The 18738-nt window shown below is 45.6% G+C and overlaps 1 protein-coding gene across 2 annotated transcripts in view; it reads left to right on the plus strand.

Moving 5' to 3' along the window:
- The window catches only part of DHX35 (DEAH-box helicase 35), a 71618-nt gene extending 53101 nt beyond the window's left edge, over positions 1-18517 (plus strand). The window contains exons 17-22 of one of the 2 annotated variants that reach the window (XM_030212898.1): positions 3375-3452; positions 5652-5781; positions 5991-6072; positions 10583-10654; positions 14113-14224; positions 15765-18517. In XM_030212898.1, coding sequence (XP_030068758.1) covers positions 3375-3452; positions 5652-5781; positions 5991-6072; positions 10583-10654; positions 14113-14224; positions 15765-15809 — 519 coding nt within the window. In that variant the 3' untranslated portion in view covers positions 15810-18517. Of the gene's footprint in view, positions 1-3374; positions 3453-5651; positions 5782-5990; positions 6073-10582; positions 10655-14112; positions 14225-15764 lie in introns of those variants that run through there. The other variant, XR_003943187.1, reaches the window with a different exon arrangement.
- The last annotated feature ends 221 nt before the right edge of the window (positions 18518-18738 follow it).

Consider the following 18738-nt stretch of genomic DNA (forward strand, 5'->3'; position numbering starts at 1 on the left):
TTGATGTCCCCATGCATACTTCCTACCCACCCCCCTCCTCCCACCCTGTCAGACTGTCATAGTAATGCTTGAATGTTTTCACTTATATACACTGTCAGCTAGCACATTTGCTTATTTCCGATCTGAGGAAGAAGGGCAACCTTCGAAAGCTAATCAAGAAATGTATTAAGTTATGTCCAATAAAAAAGGTATCATCTTATTTTCTTTTCCATGTTTTATTTTGTTTGATTTCTATTCATAGGCATAAAAAAAACCCCTGTGAATGATTCAAACTCCGCTTGGTGCAATGCAGTGAAAAAAATCATTACAATCAGAAGCTGACAGCGATTTTCAAGCGAACATGACCGTTAAGATTGGTCCCTGTAATCCCTGAAGCAGCAGTTCAGTGAAACACTGGCCACCGTCGGTGGGGCTGAGTCTTCAGTTAAAGCAGATAAGTTAGGTTTCTGTTTCTAATCGATTTTTTCACTGTAATTTCTGCATTTAAGCGCTAAGCACTTACCCTGGAATTCTGTATATTGCACCTCGATTCCCATGCAGAAATCGAAGCGTATTCTATAACAATACTCCTAATTTAATTAGTTAACAAGCTAATCAGAACCAATAATTGGATGGTAAGCAATGATCAGTAATAATTAGCATTAGACTTTACGTGCACTACTTGCTAAGCGTATTCTGTAACGCGGTGCATGTAAATTCTAAGTCACATAGTTGAAAAGTGGGCGTGGAATAGGCGGGTCATGGACGTTTTCTAAAATCCATGCGCGTTGTTATAGAATACACCTAATTTAGGCCTCGGGATTTAGTTGGTGTAATTGACCGCCACTAAATTTAGTCGCATGGACCAGCACTCTATAACATATGCCTAAATTCAAGCGCACTTTAGAGAACGTGCTTCAATTTCCGCGTGGAAATCGAGGCGCGATATGTAGAATCTAGTCCTTAACCGGTTAGAGCTGAATATCAGCTTAGTTGGTTAAGTTGCCACGGACAAAACTTAAAAAGGCTATTCAATGCTGGTCACTAGATGCGTCTTGGGATTGGCGACAACTAACCGTGCTGCCTACTGCCAGCTGAATATTGGGGAGGGGGGTGGGGGGGGGGAATAGAACACTGTAAGGAGTCCTTTTACTAATGTGTGCCCAAAAATGGGCTGCGCTAGTGTAGGTGCGTGTTTTGGGCTCGTGCAGATCCATTTTTCAGCGCGCCTGTAAAAAAAGGCCTTTTTAGAATTTTTGCCGAAAATGGACGTTAGGCAAAATGAAAATTGGCGCGCGTCCATTTTGGGTCTGATGCCTTACCACCAGCCATTGACTTAGCTGTAAGGTCTGACGCAGTAACCGTGCGGTAATCATCCATGCGTGTAGAATGACGGTTACCGCCTGGTTTCTGCCGCGCACGCCAGAAAATAAAAATTATTTTCCGGCGCACGTAGTGGACGCGTGTCAAAAATGAAATTACTGCAAGGGCCACGCGGCAGCTCCAAATTGACACACGTTGAGTGCACCTAGACACCTACGCAGCTTAGTAAAATAGCTCTTAAGTGCTGCGTTTAGGCACGTCTATTTCCACCTGTTACAGCCAGAAGATAAACACCTACACGAGTTAATAAACACCTAAGATTTGGAGGAGTAGCCTAATGGTTAGTGGAGTGGCCTGAGAACCAGTGGAACTGAGTTCAATTCCCACTGCAGCTCCTTGTGACTCTGGGCAAGTCACTTAACCCTCCATTGCCCCTGGTACAAAATAAGTACCTGAATATATGTAAACTGCTTTTAATGTAGTTGCAAAAACCTCAGAAAGGCAGTATATCAAGTCCCATTTCCCTTTCCCCCTTTCCCTTATGACATCACAATATCAGAAGTGAGCCAAGTATCGGGCAATCAAGCCATTGTGACATCACTGATGAGGTTGGCTCTTATTGGTGGAATGAGTGGAGGAGTAGCCTAGTGGTTAGTGCAGTGGACTTTGATCCTGGGGAACTGAGTTCAATTCCCACTGCAGCTCCTTGTGGCTCTGGGCAAGTCACTTAACCCTCCATTGCCCCAGATACAAAATAAATACCTACATTATAAAATGTAAACCACTTTGAGTATAATCACAGAAAGGCAGTATATCAAATCCCATCCCCCTTCCTGTGACCGAAAGCCCTAGTGTTGCTTAGATCCGTGAAACAAACTCTTTCTTTAATGTAATTTGAATAGTATTTTTTAGATAGGGTATGAAGACTTTTAAAAGGCAAATTTTGTGTGTGTGTTACTCATACAGTGGCAATAATATTTTAATGAACTTGTTAATGAAGATGTATCTTTTTTTTATTTTTGTTTTGTATTTTACTATGTATGTTTTTGTAGGTTAGAAGTATCCTATATAATAAAACGCACCTCCAACATTCTGAAGCTGACTGCATGGCTGAGGCATTCCTGCTCTCTGTATCCATCTCCTGAATTGACATCACGTACTTCCGGGTTCGTCACAAGCAGAAATGACCAACCACACGAGGTTTCTCGGCTTCAGAATGTTGGAGGTGCATTCTATTAAATAGGATTGGTCAGTTCCTTGAAGCACAGCCAGAGCTCAGCGTCCTGCACAATAACGCTCAGACACCAGAGGGAGGGAGGGGGGAGGTATCTCTGTCACACACACACACTCTCTCTCACACACTCTCTCTCTCACAGTCAGTGTCTTTCTCACACACTCTCTCTCTCACAGTCAATGTCTTTCTCACTCTCACACACTGTCTCTCACACACTCTATGTCTCACACTGTATCACATTCACTCTCTATGTGTCACACAGTCACTCACACTCTCTTGGTCTCATACACTCAGTCTCACAGAGAGTCTGTGTCTCACACACACTCTCTCACACACACACATTGTATCTGTGTGAAACACACTCTCTCTCTCTCACACTGTGTCTCACATACACACTTGCACACACTCTCATTTTCACACACACACACACACACACTCTCTCTCTCACAGACACACTCGCACCCAGACTCACTCACTCTCTCACACACACACACACACTCGCACATTCACTCTCTCTCTCACACACAGTCACTCTCACATACACTCTCTCTCAAACATACACACTCCGAGGAAAACCTTGCTAGCGCCCGTTTCATTTGTTTCAGAAACGGGCCTTTTTTACTAGTTTAAAATAAATAAAATAAATGCCGTTTTTCCTCCAAAAGCTGCTTTGTGTTACTTTAATACTGTTTATACACCATGAAAGAAGCAGTGGTGGAACTTGCAGAGCTTTTGCTTGCTAGGCCATAAAGAGATCAGACTTCTGACTACAGAAATCAAAACTGACCATTCTCAGCTTCGTTGGTATTGATATTGGTGCTTTGGCTTTCTTTTTCAGGTCCGGGAGCACAGGAAATTCGCTGTGGAAGAAGGCGACCATCTGACTATGCTTAATGTCTATGAAGCTTTCCTCAAGGTCAGTTGAGTTAGATCAGTCGATAGCCTAAGCTCCAATGAGGGCAGTTTTTAACAGGACACATTGCCTACCGTACTATGACCTGCTTCATACGTGCAAAATTTGAATGCGCTGATGTGTAGTGTAAAACGCGCAAAGGTACTGCATACAGTTCAAGCTTCTCCTACTAACCTACAAATGCACTCGATCCTTACCTCTCTACCCTCATCTCCCCTTACGTTCCTACCCGTAACCTCCGCTCTCAAGACAAATCCCTCCTCTCAGTACCCTTCTCCACCACCGCCAACTCCAGGCTCCGCCCTTTCTGCCTCGCCTAACCCCATGCTTGGAATAAACTCCCTGAGCCCATACGCCAGGCCCCCTCCCTACCCATCTTCAAGTCCTTGCTCAAAGCCCACCTCTTCAATGTCGCCTTCGGCACCTAACCACTACACCTCTATTCAGGAAATCTTGACTGCCCCAACTTGACATTTCGTCCTTTAGATTGTAAGCTCCTTCGAGCAGGGATTGTCCTTCTTTGTTAAACTGTACAGCGCTGCGTAACCCTAGTAGCGCTCTAGAAATGTTAAGTAGTAGTAGTAGTAGTTAGACTCGATCATATTTATTTATTTGGATTTATCTCATACTTTTTTCAATACTACCTCAGGGTGAATTACATTCAGGTTCACTACTACTACTACTACTTATCATTTCTAAAGCACTACTAGATGTATGCAGCGCTGTACACTTGAACATGAAGAGACAGTCCCTGCTCGACAGAGCTTACAATCTACTTAGGACAGACAAACAGGACAAACAAGAGATAAGGGAATATTAAGGTGAGGATGATAAAATAAGGGTTCTGAACAAGTGAATAAGGGTTAGGAGTTAAAAGCAGCATCAAAAAGGTGGGCTTTTAGCTTAGATTTGAAGACGGCCAGAGATGGAGCTTGACGTACCGGCTCAGGACGTCTATTCCAGGCATATCGTTGGTCCCGATTAAATCTAATGAGTGCCAATAATTGCGTGTTAAAAAGTCAATTATGATTGGCTCATTATTCTACTAAATTGTGTGTGCAAATTGGGGGCAATGTTTTAGTGACTTTTATAGAATTGGGGTAGTTGCAAAGAAGGCACATTGTTTCCGAAACAGTGAGTGCTGTCTCCTCCTCCTCCTCTTCTTCCTTGCTTTAACAGCACAAATGTGGAAAGTCTTCCATTAAGGAGGTGGTAGAGACACAAATGATGACGGAATACACAAAGGCATGGGATGAACACAGAGGATCTCTGATTAGAAAATGGAAGTTATAAAAAACCTAACCTTAAATGGCTGCATGTGTGTGGATGTGTCAAGTGACGCTTAGATGGCGACTCTGGCTGTGATGAACTAGGGCTGATACCAGGCAGACTTGTATGGTCTGTGTCTCATACATGGCAATCTGGTTTAGGATGGGCTGGAAAGGGCTTAGACAGCAACTTCAGTGGCTGGAACATAAGGACAGTGCTGGACAGATTTTTACAGTCTGTGTCCCACAAATGAGAAGACAAATGGACTGGAGTGGGCTTCAGTGGGAACTCCAGCGGTTGGAACATACGGATAGGGCCAGATAGACTTCTATGGTCTATGTTCCAGAAACACAAAAGACTGTAATCAAGTATATAATATCAGACTCGTTGATTTAATCATGAATTGATAATGAGTGTGACTATTGGGCAGACTGGATGGACCGTTCAGGTCTTTATATGCTGTTACTTACTATGCTACAATTAATCCTTTTTGCTCCTGGGCTGATGCGCAGACCTCAGCTCTGACACAGGCATGAGCATCAGATGTCACCTGACCTACTGGCGCATGCATGTGGTGACCTCTCAGCACACAGTGCCAGAAATCAGAGACAAATCTTACATGTGCACACCAGCGTGTTCCAAGTTTCAACTTCCATTCCTTCCTTGCCTACAGTGCTGTGGCTCAAATACAGAGATCAACTGAGGGAGCTGACCAGATTTTTCTTTTATGTACCATTAAATTCTTACGGGGATGGGTGGGGACGGGTAAGATTGCAGTGGGGACGGGTAAGATTCCAGCAGGGACGGGCAGGGATGGGTAAGATTTCTGTCCCCGTGCAACTCTCTGCTTACCAGTCTCTTGCCTTCCGTGTGCTCAGACTTCCATCTTTGCCTGGCAGTGACTCCTCCCCTTGCTTTTCTCTCCATCTGCAGCATAATAAGAGTTCGCAGTGGTGCCAGGAGCACTTTCTGAACTACAAGGGCCTTGTGAGGGCCACAGTTGTAAGAGAGCAACTGAAAAAACTTCTCAGCAAGTTTAAAGTGCCCAAGAAATCCAGTGAAGGTACCGTGAAAGAACAGGAGCCGGTGGGCTAAGCATGTTCCCCACAGGGGATGTAATCTGTGGTATTGGGAGGGGGAAAACTACATAATGGGTGAGTTTATCTGAAAATCTCAGGTTTGGTAGATGTACAGAACTTACGAGATTTTTGATTTGCATCTTCTAATGACGTCATTAGCTCTGCTTACCTGCTCTGTTTCTTCTTCCGGTAGGTGACCCGGATCCTATTCTGAGGTGTATAGTGTCGGGATTCTTTGCCAATGCCGCTAAACTTCACTCCACAGGTGTTTACAGGTAACACTGACTTCTGGGCAGCCACTGTATGAATGAAACCAAGAGCAACAGAGAATTAATTAGAGACATCTTGTAATAATGAAAAGACAGTAAGAATGTAGAATCAACAAAGGAAGTGATTGTCCATTGTTAGAATTTCTGCTTGGAGATTTCAGTAGTTTTTAAATCTTCTTTTTGCTTTTTTCGATCACTGTTTTTTGGCTTTTAGATTAACAAGTTGTATTTCAAGAAAAAGATTCAGTGCAGAGTTCCAGGAGTGTTATTGTGCACAGGGAAAACTGGATTCTTTGCAGGTTGTGATACCATTTATTGGAGTAAAGTAAGAATTCTCCAAAGATGCTATTTTGCATGATCTTTCAGCAGCGCTGATGCGTTGGGCAATCCTAGAAGAACTTTCATCTTTGTGCTGTAGTCCACACATCTCCTGGGATTTTGATAATCAACCCCAACAATCATGATCACCCCTAAAAATTACTGCTTCCCTGAACAATCCTGAAAAAATGATTAATTGGACATTATGTTGCTCATTTTCAAAGCATATAGACTTACAAATTAACTTAGGGCCCTGTTTACTAAGGTGCGCTAGCATTTCGCGCGCTAACCGTGTAGACGCCCATAGGAATATTATGGACATCTACACGGTTAGCATGTGCTAATACTTAGCATGTGCTAAAAACGCTAATGCGCCTCTAGCGTGGCTTAGTAAACAGGGCCCATAGTAACATATGTAACTTTGTAAGTCTGTGTGCTTTGAAAATGAGCCTTCATACTTGTAAAATATTAAACTTTGTTTAATAGATATACTTTTGCATGTATGTAGCTGCATACATGGTTAAATTGACCTCATAAAATACACATATCAAATTCAGGGCGAGAGAAATTTCTTCTTTCTCTTTTTTGTTCTAATAATAAAAATATAAAGGAGGAAAAAAACCATATGCTCAACCTTAAGCCATTTGTAAAGTAGTGGCTGTCAAATTCATCATCACAATGACCGAATTTTGTGTTATGTACTTAATTTAAGCATTTTATCTCATTTTTGTCTCGTAACCCAAACAATAGAACAACAAAAACTCAAAATTTTCGTATCTTTCGCCAATGAAATGTTGTGTTTTGTTGTAGCTCGGGACAGTGCAAGTACCTGTATAGTATATTTAAACCGCCTCGATAGAGGCGGTATATCAAATTGATAGAAACCTAAACCTCACGGAGCATTAAACAACGCTAAATGTTAACTTCACCCTAACATGATCCCAACTGCCAAACAATGCCAACTCTTCCAAACATCAGAAAATTCAGAGAAAGAAAAATGAGAGGTTTCCTTTTTCCTCTGTTGTTTTGGGTTATTGGATAAAAATTAGATGCTTAAGTTAAATATATCACAAAGGCAGATTATCTAATGAGAAATCTTCAATATATAGCATATATTAGACCATCAGAGGGTGTCATTCAGCAATAAACAACTTTCACCGAGTTTATTTATTTATTTATTTGTTACATTTGTATCCCACATTTTCCCACCTATTTGCAGGCTCAATGTGGCTTACATAGTACCGGAGAAGCATTTGCTGACTCCGATGTGAACAAATACGTAGTGAGTAGGGGGGTAAGATAAAGTTCATGTGGCACAGTCACTTTAGGGAATCATATGGCAGTAGAGTTGTGTTGGGTCCATAGCGCACTTCAGTTTGTTGTGTTCCCGAGATCAGGCATTTAAGTTGGATCGGTAGGGTATGCCTTTTTAAACAGGTTACATAATCAGCATAAGTCCAATAAAGGTTCAATTTGCAACACATATCCTTTTCAAAGATTAATTCCAGTTTTAATTTATTCTTTCACTAGCCGTTAAGCCCGTAAAAACGGGCGAGTTTTGCAGCCCTCCTCTCTCCCCTGGCCTCACCCCGTCCACCGATCCTCCCCCCCATTTCCAGCAACCCTCCTCATTCCCTTGGCCTCCCTCCTCTCTGTCCTGCCCTCCCCCCATGTCCAGCTACCCTCCTCGCCGCCGCTCCCTCCCCCCTTTGTACCGGGCCCCCTGCACTGACCTGACAGTGCCTCTCACCTCCGTGTGAAAGCGCTACAGGCAGCATCAGATCGCTCTGCTGCTGCCTGCAGCGCTTCCACACGGAGGTGAGAGGCGCTGTCAGGTCAGTGCAGGGGGCCCGAAACAGAGGGGGGCAGGAGCGGCGATGGGGGGGGGGGGAGGGTGGAGGTTGGTTCACGCGATGTTCGTTTCCAGGAGGCAGTGGTGGCGTCCGACAGTCCGACTCCGTTTCCCTCTCTGTTCCGCCCTCTGACGTCATGACATCTTGACGCGAGGGCGGGACAGAGAGGGAAGTCTGTACTGCGCAATTGCAGGTGAGTCGGTCACTTGTCGTTTATATGTTTGATTTACTTCAATGTTTAGCGTATCTGGGTTTAAAAAAGGTTTGGACAAATTCCTGGAGGAAAAGTCCATAGTCTGCTATTGAGACAGGCATGGGAAGTAATTGCTTGCCCTGGCATTTGTAGTATGGAATGTTGCTTTCTTCATGGAATCTTGCTATTCTTTGGGGTTCTACATGGAATGTTGCTACTCTTTGAGATTCTGCATGGAATCTCATCACTGTTTAGGATTCCAGAATCTTGCAATTTTTTGGGGTTCTACATGGAATCTTGTCATTCTTTAGGATTCCAGGATCTTGCTGTTCTTTGGGGTTCTACATGGAATGTTACTACTCTTTGAGATTCTACATTGATTCTTGTCGCTCTTTAGGATTCCAGAATCTTGCTATTCTTTAGGGTTCTATATGGAATGTTGCCACGATTTGGGTTTCTGCTAGGTACTTGTGCCCTGGATTGGCCACTGTTTGGAAAACAGGATACTGGGCTATATGGACCATTGGTCTGACCCAGTATGGCTACTCTTATGTTCTAAATTTAAATATAAGTAAAATACTCATCTTTTCAATATAAATCAGCATGGGGACTTGTATCCGACATAAAATCATGTTTTGCAACCAACTGTATCAAGGATTGTTCCCTTTAGAGCACAAGCCATGCAATAAAGGGAACAATCCTTGATACAGCTTGTTGTGAAACATGATTTAAGATAAGTTTTCTGTTGTTTTGTGAAGTGTCTGATTGCAGAAGGAGAGTATTACAGTTCCTGAGTAGACAACATAATTTGAATTTTTGTTTGATGAATTATAAGGGGAAATATTCCAGCACCATAGTTGGGGGAATGTGGAGTGTGATACGGAATTGGAGATGAAGGATTTGTGTTGAGATTCTTTCTTATCACGTGTTGAATCCAGACTTTACGTCCATATAGAATAATTAGTTGTTATTATTATTATTTGTTACATTTGTATCCCACATTTTCCCACCTTTTTGCAGGCTCAATGTGGATTACATTGTACCGTGGAGACGTTCACCATCTCCGGCATGGAAACAGATACAAGGAGTTAATATGGTCGGATAAGGTTCATGTGTTATAGACACATTGAGGAATTAAAAGAGTTATATAGAGTCTGTTACAAGCTTTGGTTTCGTTGTGTTGTGGAGTTTAGGCACTTAAGTTGGGTCGATGGGGTATGCCTTTTTGAACAGGTTGGTTTTTAGTGATTTCTGGAAGTTTAGGTGGTTGTACGTTGTTTTCACGGCTTTTGGTAGTGCGTTCCACAGTTGTGTGCTTATGTAGTAGAAATTGGATCCATGAGTTGATTTGTATTTGAGGCCTTTGCAGCTTGGATAGTGGAGATTTAGGTAAGTTCATGTTGATCCGATTGCGTTTCTTGTTGGTAGGTCTATGAGGTCTGTCATATATCCCCGGGCTTCGTCGTAGATAATTTTATGGACCAGGGTGCAGATTTTGAATGCAATACGTTCTTTAATTAATTGGTAGCCAATGTAGTTTTTCTCGGAGGGGTTTGGCGAATCGCGTTTTTCCAAATATAAGCATGGCTGCTGTGTTTTGGGCGGTCTGTAGTTTCTTAATGAGTTGTTCTTTGCATCCCGCGTAGAGTCCATTGCAGTAGTCTGTATGGCTTAGTACCATTGATTGTATCATTCTGCGAAATGTTTCCCTCGGGAAGTATGGTTTCACACGTATGAGTTTCCGCATTGAGTGAGTTCAGTGATGTGTAATGGTAGTTTTACTGGATGGCTGATACTGGCTGAGGTTTCTTTATGCACAGAAGGACCTTGGGACATTCCTCTCTTGTCTTTGATCGCTAAGGGTATGGTTTGTGAAAATGTCACTTTGACTTGCCACCCAAATACTTTGGTCCAGAGACTTCACTGGCATGCAACCATCTCCCCCTCCCCCTCACAACTAAAGCAAGCTCAAATTAAAAAACAAGGGAAGGGGTATAAATTCCAGTTATCTAACTAGGTGCAGAAAAATAGAAGGAATTAATTAACCAGTAGCCACTTGCTCTTCTGTGCCAATGTTTTTTTTTAGTAATATTTACCTTTCATGGAAATTAACTGCTGGTTTGAAGTTGAAGTAATTTACTCTGTTTTTAAGGACAGTTCGAGATGGCCATGAACTTCGTATCCACCCTACGTCTGTTCTCTATGCAGAGAAACCTCCTCAGTGGTAAGAACAGCTGTTTAAACACTGGTTGTTCCTTAACTGCATGTGGATCTCGGAGTCAGCGTCTTCCCTTCTGACTGCATGTGGTTCTTGGTGTCAGCGTCTTCCCTTCTGACTGCATGTGGTTCTTGGTGTCAGCGTCTTCCCTTCTGACTGCATGTGGTTCTTGGTGTCAGTATCATCCTTTCTGACTGCATGTGGGTCTCTTGGTCAGCATCTTCCCTTCTGAATGCATGTGGGTCTCAGGGTCAGCGTCTTCCCTTCATTCTGCATGTGGGTCTCGGGGTCAGCGTCTTCCCTTCCTCCTGCATGTGGGTCTCGGGGTCAGCGTCTTCCCTTCCTCCTGCATGTGGTTCTTGGTGTCAGTGTCTTTCCTTCTGACTGCATGTGGGTCTCGGGGTCCGCGTCTTTCCTTCTGACTGCATGTGGGTCTCGGGGTCCGCGTCTTCTCTTCTGACTGCATGTGGTTCTTGGTGTTAGTGTCTTCCCTTCTGACTGCATGTGGGTCTCGGGGTCAGCGTCTTTCCTTCTGACTGCATGTGAGTCTCGGGGTCAGCGTCTTTCCTTCTGACTGCATGTGGGTCTCGGGGTCAGCGTCTTTCCTTCTGACTGCATGTGGGTCTCAGGGTCAGCGTCTTTCCTTATGACTGCATGTGGGTCTCGGGGTCAGCGTCTTTCCTTCTGACTGCATGTGGGTCTCGGGGTCCGCGTCTTTCCTTCTGACTGCATGTGGGTCTCGGGGTCCGCGTCTTCTCTTCTGACTGCATGTGGTTCTTGGTGTTAGTGTCTTCCCTTCTGACTGCATGTGGGTCTCGGGGTCAGCGTCTTTCCTTCTGACTGCATGTGGGTCTCGGGGTCAGCGTCTTTCCTTCTGACTGCATGTGGGTCTCAGGGTCAGCGTCTTTCCTTCTGACTGCATGTGGGTCTCGGGGTCAGCGTCTTTCCTTCTGACTGCATGTGAGTCTCGGGGTCAGCGTCTTTCCTTCTGACTGCATGTGGGTCTCGGGGTCAGCGTCTTTCCTTCTGACTGCATGTGGGTCTCAGGGTCAGCGTCTTTCCTTCTGACTGCATGTGGGTCTCGGGGTCAGCGTCTTTCCTTCTGACTGCATGTGGGTCTCGGGGTCAGCGTCTTCCCTTCCTCCTGCATGTGGTTCTTGGTGTCAGTGTCTTTCCTTCTGACTGCATGTGGGTCTCGGGGTCCGCGTCTTTCCTTCTGACTGCATGTGGGTCTCGGGGTCCGCGTCTTCTCTTCTGACTGCATGTGGTTCTTGGTGTTAGTGTCTTCCCTTCTGACTGCATGTGGGTCTCGGGGTCAGTGTCTTTCCTTCTGACTGCATGTGGGTCTCGGGGTCAGCGTCTTTCCTTCTGACTGCATGTGGGTCTCGGGGTCAGCATCTTTCCTTTTGACTCCATATGGGTCTTGGGGTCAGCGTCTCCCCTTCTGACTGCATGTGGTTCTTGGTGTCAGCGTCTTCCCTTCTGACTGCATGTGGTTCTTGGTGTCAGTATCATCCTTTCTGACTGCATGTGGGTCTCGTGGTCAGCATCTTCTCTTCTTAATGCATGTGGGTCTCGGGGTCAGCGTCTTCCCTTCTGAATGCATGTGGGTCTCGGGGTCAGCATCTTCCCTTCCTCCTGCATGTGGATCTCGGGGTCAGCGTCTTCCCTTCTGAATGCATGTGGGTCTCGGGGTCAGCGTCTTCCCTTCCTCCTGCATGTGGGTCTCGGGGTCAGCGTCTTCCCTTCCTCCTGCATGTGGGTCTCGGGGTCAGCGTCTTCCTTTCCTCCTGCATGTGGGTCTCGGGGTCAGCGTCTTCCCTTCCTCCTGCATGTGGTTCTTGGTGTCAGTGTCTTTCCTTCTGACTGCATGTGGGTCTCTGGGTCCGCGTCTTTCCTTCTGATAGCATGTGGGTCTCGGGGTCAGCGTCTTTCCTTCTGACTGCATGTGGGTCTCGGGGTCAGCGTCTTCCCTTCCTCCTGCATGTGGGATCAGCGTCTTCCCTTCCTCCTGCATGTGGGTCTCGGGGTCAGCGTCTTTCCTTCTGACTGCATGTGGGTCTCGGGGTCAGCGTCTTTCCTTTTGACTCCATATGGGTCTTGGGGTCAGCGTCTTCCCTTCTGACTGCATGTGGTTCTTGATGTCAGCGTCTTCCCTTCTGACTGCATGTGGTTCTTGGTGTCAGTATCATCCTTTCTGACTGCATGTGGGTCTCGTGGTCAGCATCTTCTCTTCTTAATGCATGTGGGTCTCGGGGTCAGCGTCTTCCCTTCTGAATGCATGTGGGTCTCGGGGTCAGCATCTTCCCTTCCTCCTGCATGTGGATCTCGGGGTCAGCGTCTTCCCTTCTGAATGCATGTGGGTCTCGGGGTCAGCGTCTTCCCTTCCTCCTGCATGTGGGTCTCGGGGTCAGCGTCTTCCCTTCCTCCTGCATGTGGGTCTCGGGGTCAGCGTCTTCCTTTCCTCCTGCATGTGGGTCTCGGGGTCAGCGTCTTCCCTTCCTCCTGCATGTGGTTCTTGGTGTCAGTGTCTTTCCTTCTGACTGCATGTGGGTCTCTGGGTCCGCGTCTTTCCTTCTGATAGCATGTGGGTCTCGGGGTCAGCGTCTTTCCTTCTGACTGCATGTGGGTCTCGGGGTCAGCGTCTTCCCTTCCTCCTGCATGTGGGATCAGCGTCTTCCCTTCCTCCTGCATGTGGGTCTCGGGGTCAGCGTCTTTCCTTCTGACTGCATGTGGGTCTCGGGGTCAGCGTCTTTCCTTTTGACTCCATATGGGTCTTGGGGTCAGCGTCTTCCCTTCTGACTGCATGTGGTTCTTGATGTCAGCGTCTTCCCTTCTGACTGCATGTGGTTCTTGGTGTCAGTATCATCCTTTCTGACTGCATGTGGGTCTCGTGGTCAGCATCTTCTCTTCTTAATGCATGTGGGTCTCGGGGTCAGCGTCTTCCCTTCTGAATGCATGTGGGTCTCGGGGTCAGCATCTTCCCTTCCTCCTGCATGTGGATCTCGGGGTCAGCGTCTTCCCTTCTGAATGCATGTGGGTCTCGGGGTCAGCGTCTTCCCTTCCTCCTGCATGTGGGTCTCGGGGTCAGCGTCTTCCCTTCCTCCTGCATGTGGGTCTCGGGGTCAGCGTCTTCCTTTCCTCCTGCATGTGGGTCTCGGGGTCAGCATCTTCCCTTCCTCCTGCATGTGGTTCTTGGTGTCAGTGTCTTTCCTTCTGACTGCATGTGGGTCTCTGGGTCCGCGTCTTTCCTTCTGATAGCATGTGGGTCTCGGGGTCAGCGTCTTTCCTTCTGACTGCATGTGGGTCTCGGGGTCAGCGTCTTCCCTTCCTCCTGCATGTGGGATCAGCGTCTTCCCTTTCTCCTGCATGTGGGTCTCAGGGTCAGCGTCTTCCCTTCCTCCTGCATGTGGCTCTAGGGGTCAGCGTCTTCCCTTCTGATTGCACGTGGTTTTTGGTTTCAGGATTGTGTTTAATGAGGTCATACAGACTGCCAAGTTCTACATGCGGGATGTGACTGCAATCGAATCCTCCTGGCTTCTGGAATTGGCACCGCACTTCTACCAGCAGGGAACGGTATCAGCTATATCATGACTATAGAACTATAGGTAGCACAGACCATAGGTCTGTGGGCCAGTTTTCAAAGGGTTTTTTTGTGGCTGAATGGATGTTTTCCCATGGAGAAAACCCCTTTGAAAAGTGTCCGTCCACTAGGACAGAGTATGTATGTTGTCCTCAAGTGTGTACATGTGAAGAAGAGGGCTAGCTCCCCTGTTTTTATATCTCATGTACTCTCACTGCACACAGGGATGAGAATTCTCCTGGCTTTGGCCTATAATTGACTTGGACAACATGCGCCATCTTTCAGCCCATCTGCTGCATGTTTTCAAAACAGAACTCATTTGCAATTGAATGCAATCTGAAAACGTGCATAAAGTTGCTTCATCAGCCAAATTAAAAAAAAAAAACAGTGCCTTGCCTTGCTCTTGTAAGTTTATAGGGCCAAGATCAAAGCCATTTCTGTGGATAAATCAAGCATCAGAGAATGACACCTGCCTCCCCCCCCCCCCCCCCCCCCCATGCAGCTTAATGTACATGCATTGTTCCACATATTGCTTCCTTTTTTCCTTCTTCTTACATTTAGAGCAGATGATCCCAGAGGCTGTTTGGGTTAGTAAGAGGCTCTTTCAAATCTTGGCCTGCTATTTCTGTGAAAAAAGTACCCATGGGAAAAGCAGATGCAAACGTCCATGGGTGCGATATCCTTGTAAGAGGCTTCAAAGTGCAAGCATATGTCCTTTCACTTTGAAAACAGGTGCAACGTCAATGGTTAACAAGCACCCATGGACCTTGTGCCGATCTGCACAGTTTGAAAATTGCCCTCTTAATGCTTTGAGTGGTAAAGATCATCTTGACCATATAGCCTGACTCCTTTGTTGGCTTGATTTGACGGGTTGAAAGTCCCCTAGAGATTCTTCCTCTCCTGACCTCTTTTTAAAGACACTATTTTTATTTTTGTTACATTTGTACCCCACGCTTTCCCACTCATGGCAGGCTCAATGCGGCTTACATGGGGCAATGGAGGGTTAAGTGACTTGCCCAGAGTCACAAGGAGCTGCCTGTGCCTGAAGTGGGAATTGAACTCAGTTCCCCAGGACCAAAGTCCACCACCCTAACCACTAGGCCACTCTTCCACTCTATTGGCTCCATCGTTTCTTCATTTGGTGGGACCCATCCCATATCCTACCCCTAGCAAAGTGCTTAGCAGTCTTTTTGTGGCCGTGACCCCCCCCCCCCCCCCCCCCCCCATGATTGTAGCCAAATACAATTGTACAACTTTCCTGGAGGTGCAGAAAAATGATGCACTTGAGCAGAGCCTGCCCAGGTCACGACCCCCAATGTGGGTTTTTGCTGACCCATAATTTGGGAAGCTCTGCCTAGCAACTTCACGCCAGGGTCTGAAGTGTTCAGCTAGATCTACTAACAGTTCCTCCTCGAGCCCTTATACTTTCCATTTTGTCTGCCTGGTTGCTTTTGTGTTTCCTCCATTATATATGTATAATCTTTACGATCTCTATGTATTTATAAAATCTTCTTCTTTTTTTTTTTTTTGTAGCATCTTTCACGGAGTACCAAAAGAGCCAAAGTGGATGAGCTGTGAACATTTATCTGGTTCCAAGGATATACCTGCCCTTCTCCGCAGTGCCCTCGTGCCAAGACAGGTGTATCAAAGCCTTAGGCCTGCTGGAGCTGCAAAGACGATACTCTAATACATTACCCTCTATCAACCTGCACTCTGCCGTGCTGACTGCAATAAACAGCTGCCTGGCTTGTGGGATGGGTGCATGAGCATCAGATTGCTTATAGAATGGTAATCGGTGCATGTTGCTATGGTCTCTTCCGTAGATACCTTGTCTCTCCTCTCTTGTTTTGTTGCAGAGCGGTGAGATTCCTCAGTGTTTCTTCCATTGCTGGCGAAGGGAGGACATGGCGTAGTCGTAACATGAATTCATTTGGAAGTCCATTTTCTGAGCAGTATTCAGCGCCACACTCGCCAGTGGCCTCGGGTCGTTCTCTTGACTTTCAAAGTTTGCTCGTTCTTGGGGTAGCTTCATAGATTCCTTGGTCTGCAACTGTTTCTTACGCAACTCCGTAAAGGACAAGCCAGTGATATTAAAGGAGCAAATTTGGAATAACTGCAGAATCTACACGTACACGTGCACGAAAGCAATTAGGAGGGAGGAAAGTACAGCCCTTCACTGTGAAAATATTTTTAAATCGGTTTATCTTCCGATGTTGTTGTTAGAAACTGTCAGGCTCCCTGCTGTTTAGAGTTGGCAGATTAAACATCTTCTCATGTAGTGTGATTGCAAAATGTTTTGGCAATGAAAGGCATTATGTAAAGCAAAATTATTTGTTATTACACGTGTTTCAAAATCAAACAGCAAAAAAGGGAAAAGAGAACTTCACACTGTGAACAGTTGGTGGTGACAAAAGTGAAGGGTCAGCAGTTTGGCTTACTGGCTCTGTGTGTTACCCACCAGATTTGACCTGGCCATTCCCCCAGGCAGAGTGGGTATAGTAAACGCACTTTGCATTTACTGATCTTGAGCGTGTTTGTGTCTCCATACAGGTTTACCTATTTATTACATTTAGAGACCAGTACTGTCTCCTAGCCCAATCCCGGAAGGTGGTCACGTGACTGCTGATGTAAGCAGACTTCCTGTTCTGCCGATTATTGTAAAGGCGCTGCTAGCGGTGTCTGCGCTGTGGCAGCATGCACCCAAGGAGCGGGTCATGCTCCTTGGAGCGAGCTCCGGGGGTTAGAGAGTCAGAGGATAAGTGGATTAGTGATTTTTGGCAATTTGTTTTGCTTGGCTTAATGTCTTTTGGGGGGTGGGGGTGGGGAGGTAGGTTTGCCTATCTCGGTGCTGTGGAGATGTCAGGTTGAGCCCGTAGGGAGTTGTTGGTTGGTTGGTTGGTGGTGATTGTAAGCCGGGAGGGAAGGCTGGGGAGAATGCTAATCGTTGTCGGCTGTGTACTGCATTTTTAAACTGTAGATCAGTGCGTACGAAAACAGCTCTACTTACAGATTGGATGGAGGATTTGCGTTTGTTTGGATTAGAGAGGGAGAGGAGGTCCTATTTTAGTGCATTTTGCGCCCGCGGGGTAAGTGGTATTGTCAGGAGCACTGGGGGTTTAGCAGTGAATCACTGCGGATTTTTTAATCTTACGAGGAGGTTTTAGTAGCGAGAGTACAATATCTGGTTTAGTTTTATTGTCCAGACAGCCAAACAGCAGCAGCAGCAATCCAAGGAAGGACAAAGACTGACCACTATTAAACCATAGGATGATATTCAATGTGGGAAAGACCACAACTTGCTGGTCCCAGTTTTTGGATGATAAGGTGCAGTTATCTGATTCTTTGTGATATTTGGGGGTTTATAATAGATTCAAGACTGTGGTTTGATCAGCAGGTGTCTTGGGTGGCTTAAGCAGGTGTTTATACCCTGCGAATGCTGAAGGCAGTTCGCCTATATTTTGATGTGGTCACTTTGCATATATATATATTTTTTACATTCCTTGTTGATTACAAAGTTGGATTATGGGGAATGTGGTTTATTTGGGCATCGCTTGCTATTTGTTCAAAAGATTACTACAGGTTATTGGGAGAGGTTGGAATGAGGGAGCATGTTACCCCTCTCTTTATAACCATTTTCACTGGCTCCTAGTTGAATTTTGGCCTTGGTTTAAAGTATTGGCCTTAACCCATAGAGCAGTGCATCAGGGGAATCCCAATTATTTGTCTGAATTGCTGAGGCCCTGTGCTCCTTCAATGTGGGTTGCTGTCCAGTGCTGGGTTGTTAGTGCTTCCTGGAGCTGCGTTTTTTTTTTGATGTGCCCTATTTTTATGGAATCAGCTTCCAGGGGATATTCAAAGGGAAGTATCTCTTAAGCAGTTTAAAGTGAAAGTTTTAGGTTAACTGGCCTTCTGGGTGAGGGAGGCAGCCAGGGACCTCTGGAGATTGAAAGGGAAGTTGGCATGTGTGTTCTTGGAGTGATTGTCTCTGTCCTGTAATTTGATGGAGTTCTTTTTTTTTTTTTTGGGGGGGGGGGGGGAAGGGTTGACTTTTAAATTGTACACCACTGTGACTTTGTAAAAATGGAGGTATATCATATTCTTTTAAACTATTAAACTCTGAATGTTGTATTTGCAATAAAGCAGAGAGAGCCTCAGTCCAAGGCTGTTTTCCTCTAACTGACTGTGACAGTCCCACTCCCAGGGTCATAATTATTTTTCCTACCTCTTCTCATGTGCTCTAGAGTAACTTACCCCCCCCCCTTTTTTACAAAGCCGCACGGCAATGACGTCACAGCCCTTTCACTTTGAATAGGCTGTGTTGGTGTTACCGCACCAGCAGCTGCTAGCATGGCTTTGTAAAAAGGGAGGGGGGGGAGTTAGCATGCCATAAATATTTATTTTTTGTACAGATGTTCATGTAAAAAAGCTCCTGTGTATTTTTTTTAACCTTCTATAAAAAAAAAAAAAACTGTAGAACTTTGTACGTAGAATAAACGTTCTTTTTTTC

Source organism: Microcaecilia unicolor, chromosome 8 (assembly GCF_901765095.1).
Source record: "Microcaecilia unicolor chromosome 8, aMicUni1.1, whole genome shotgun sequence".
NCBI classification, from domain to species: domain Eukaryota; kingdom Metazoa; phylum Chordata; class Amphibia; order Gymnophiona; family Siphonopidae; genus Microcaecilia; species Microcaecilia unicolor.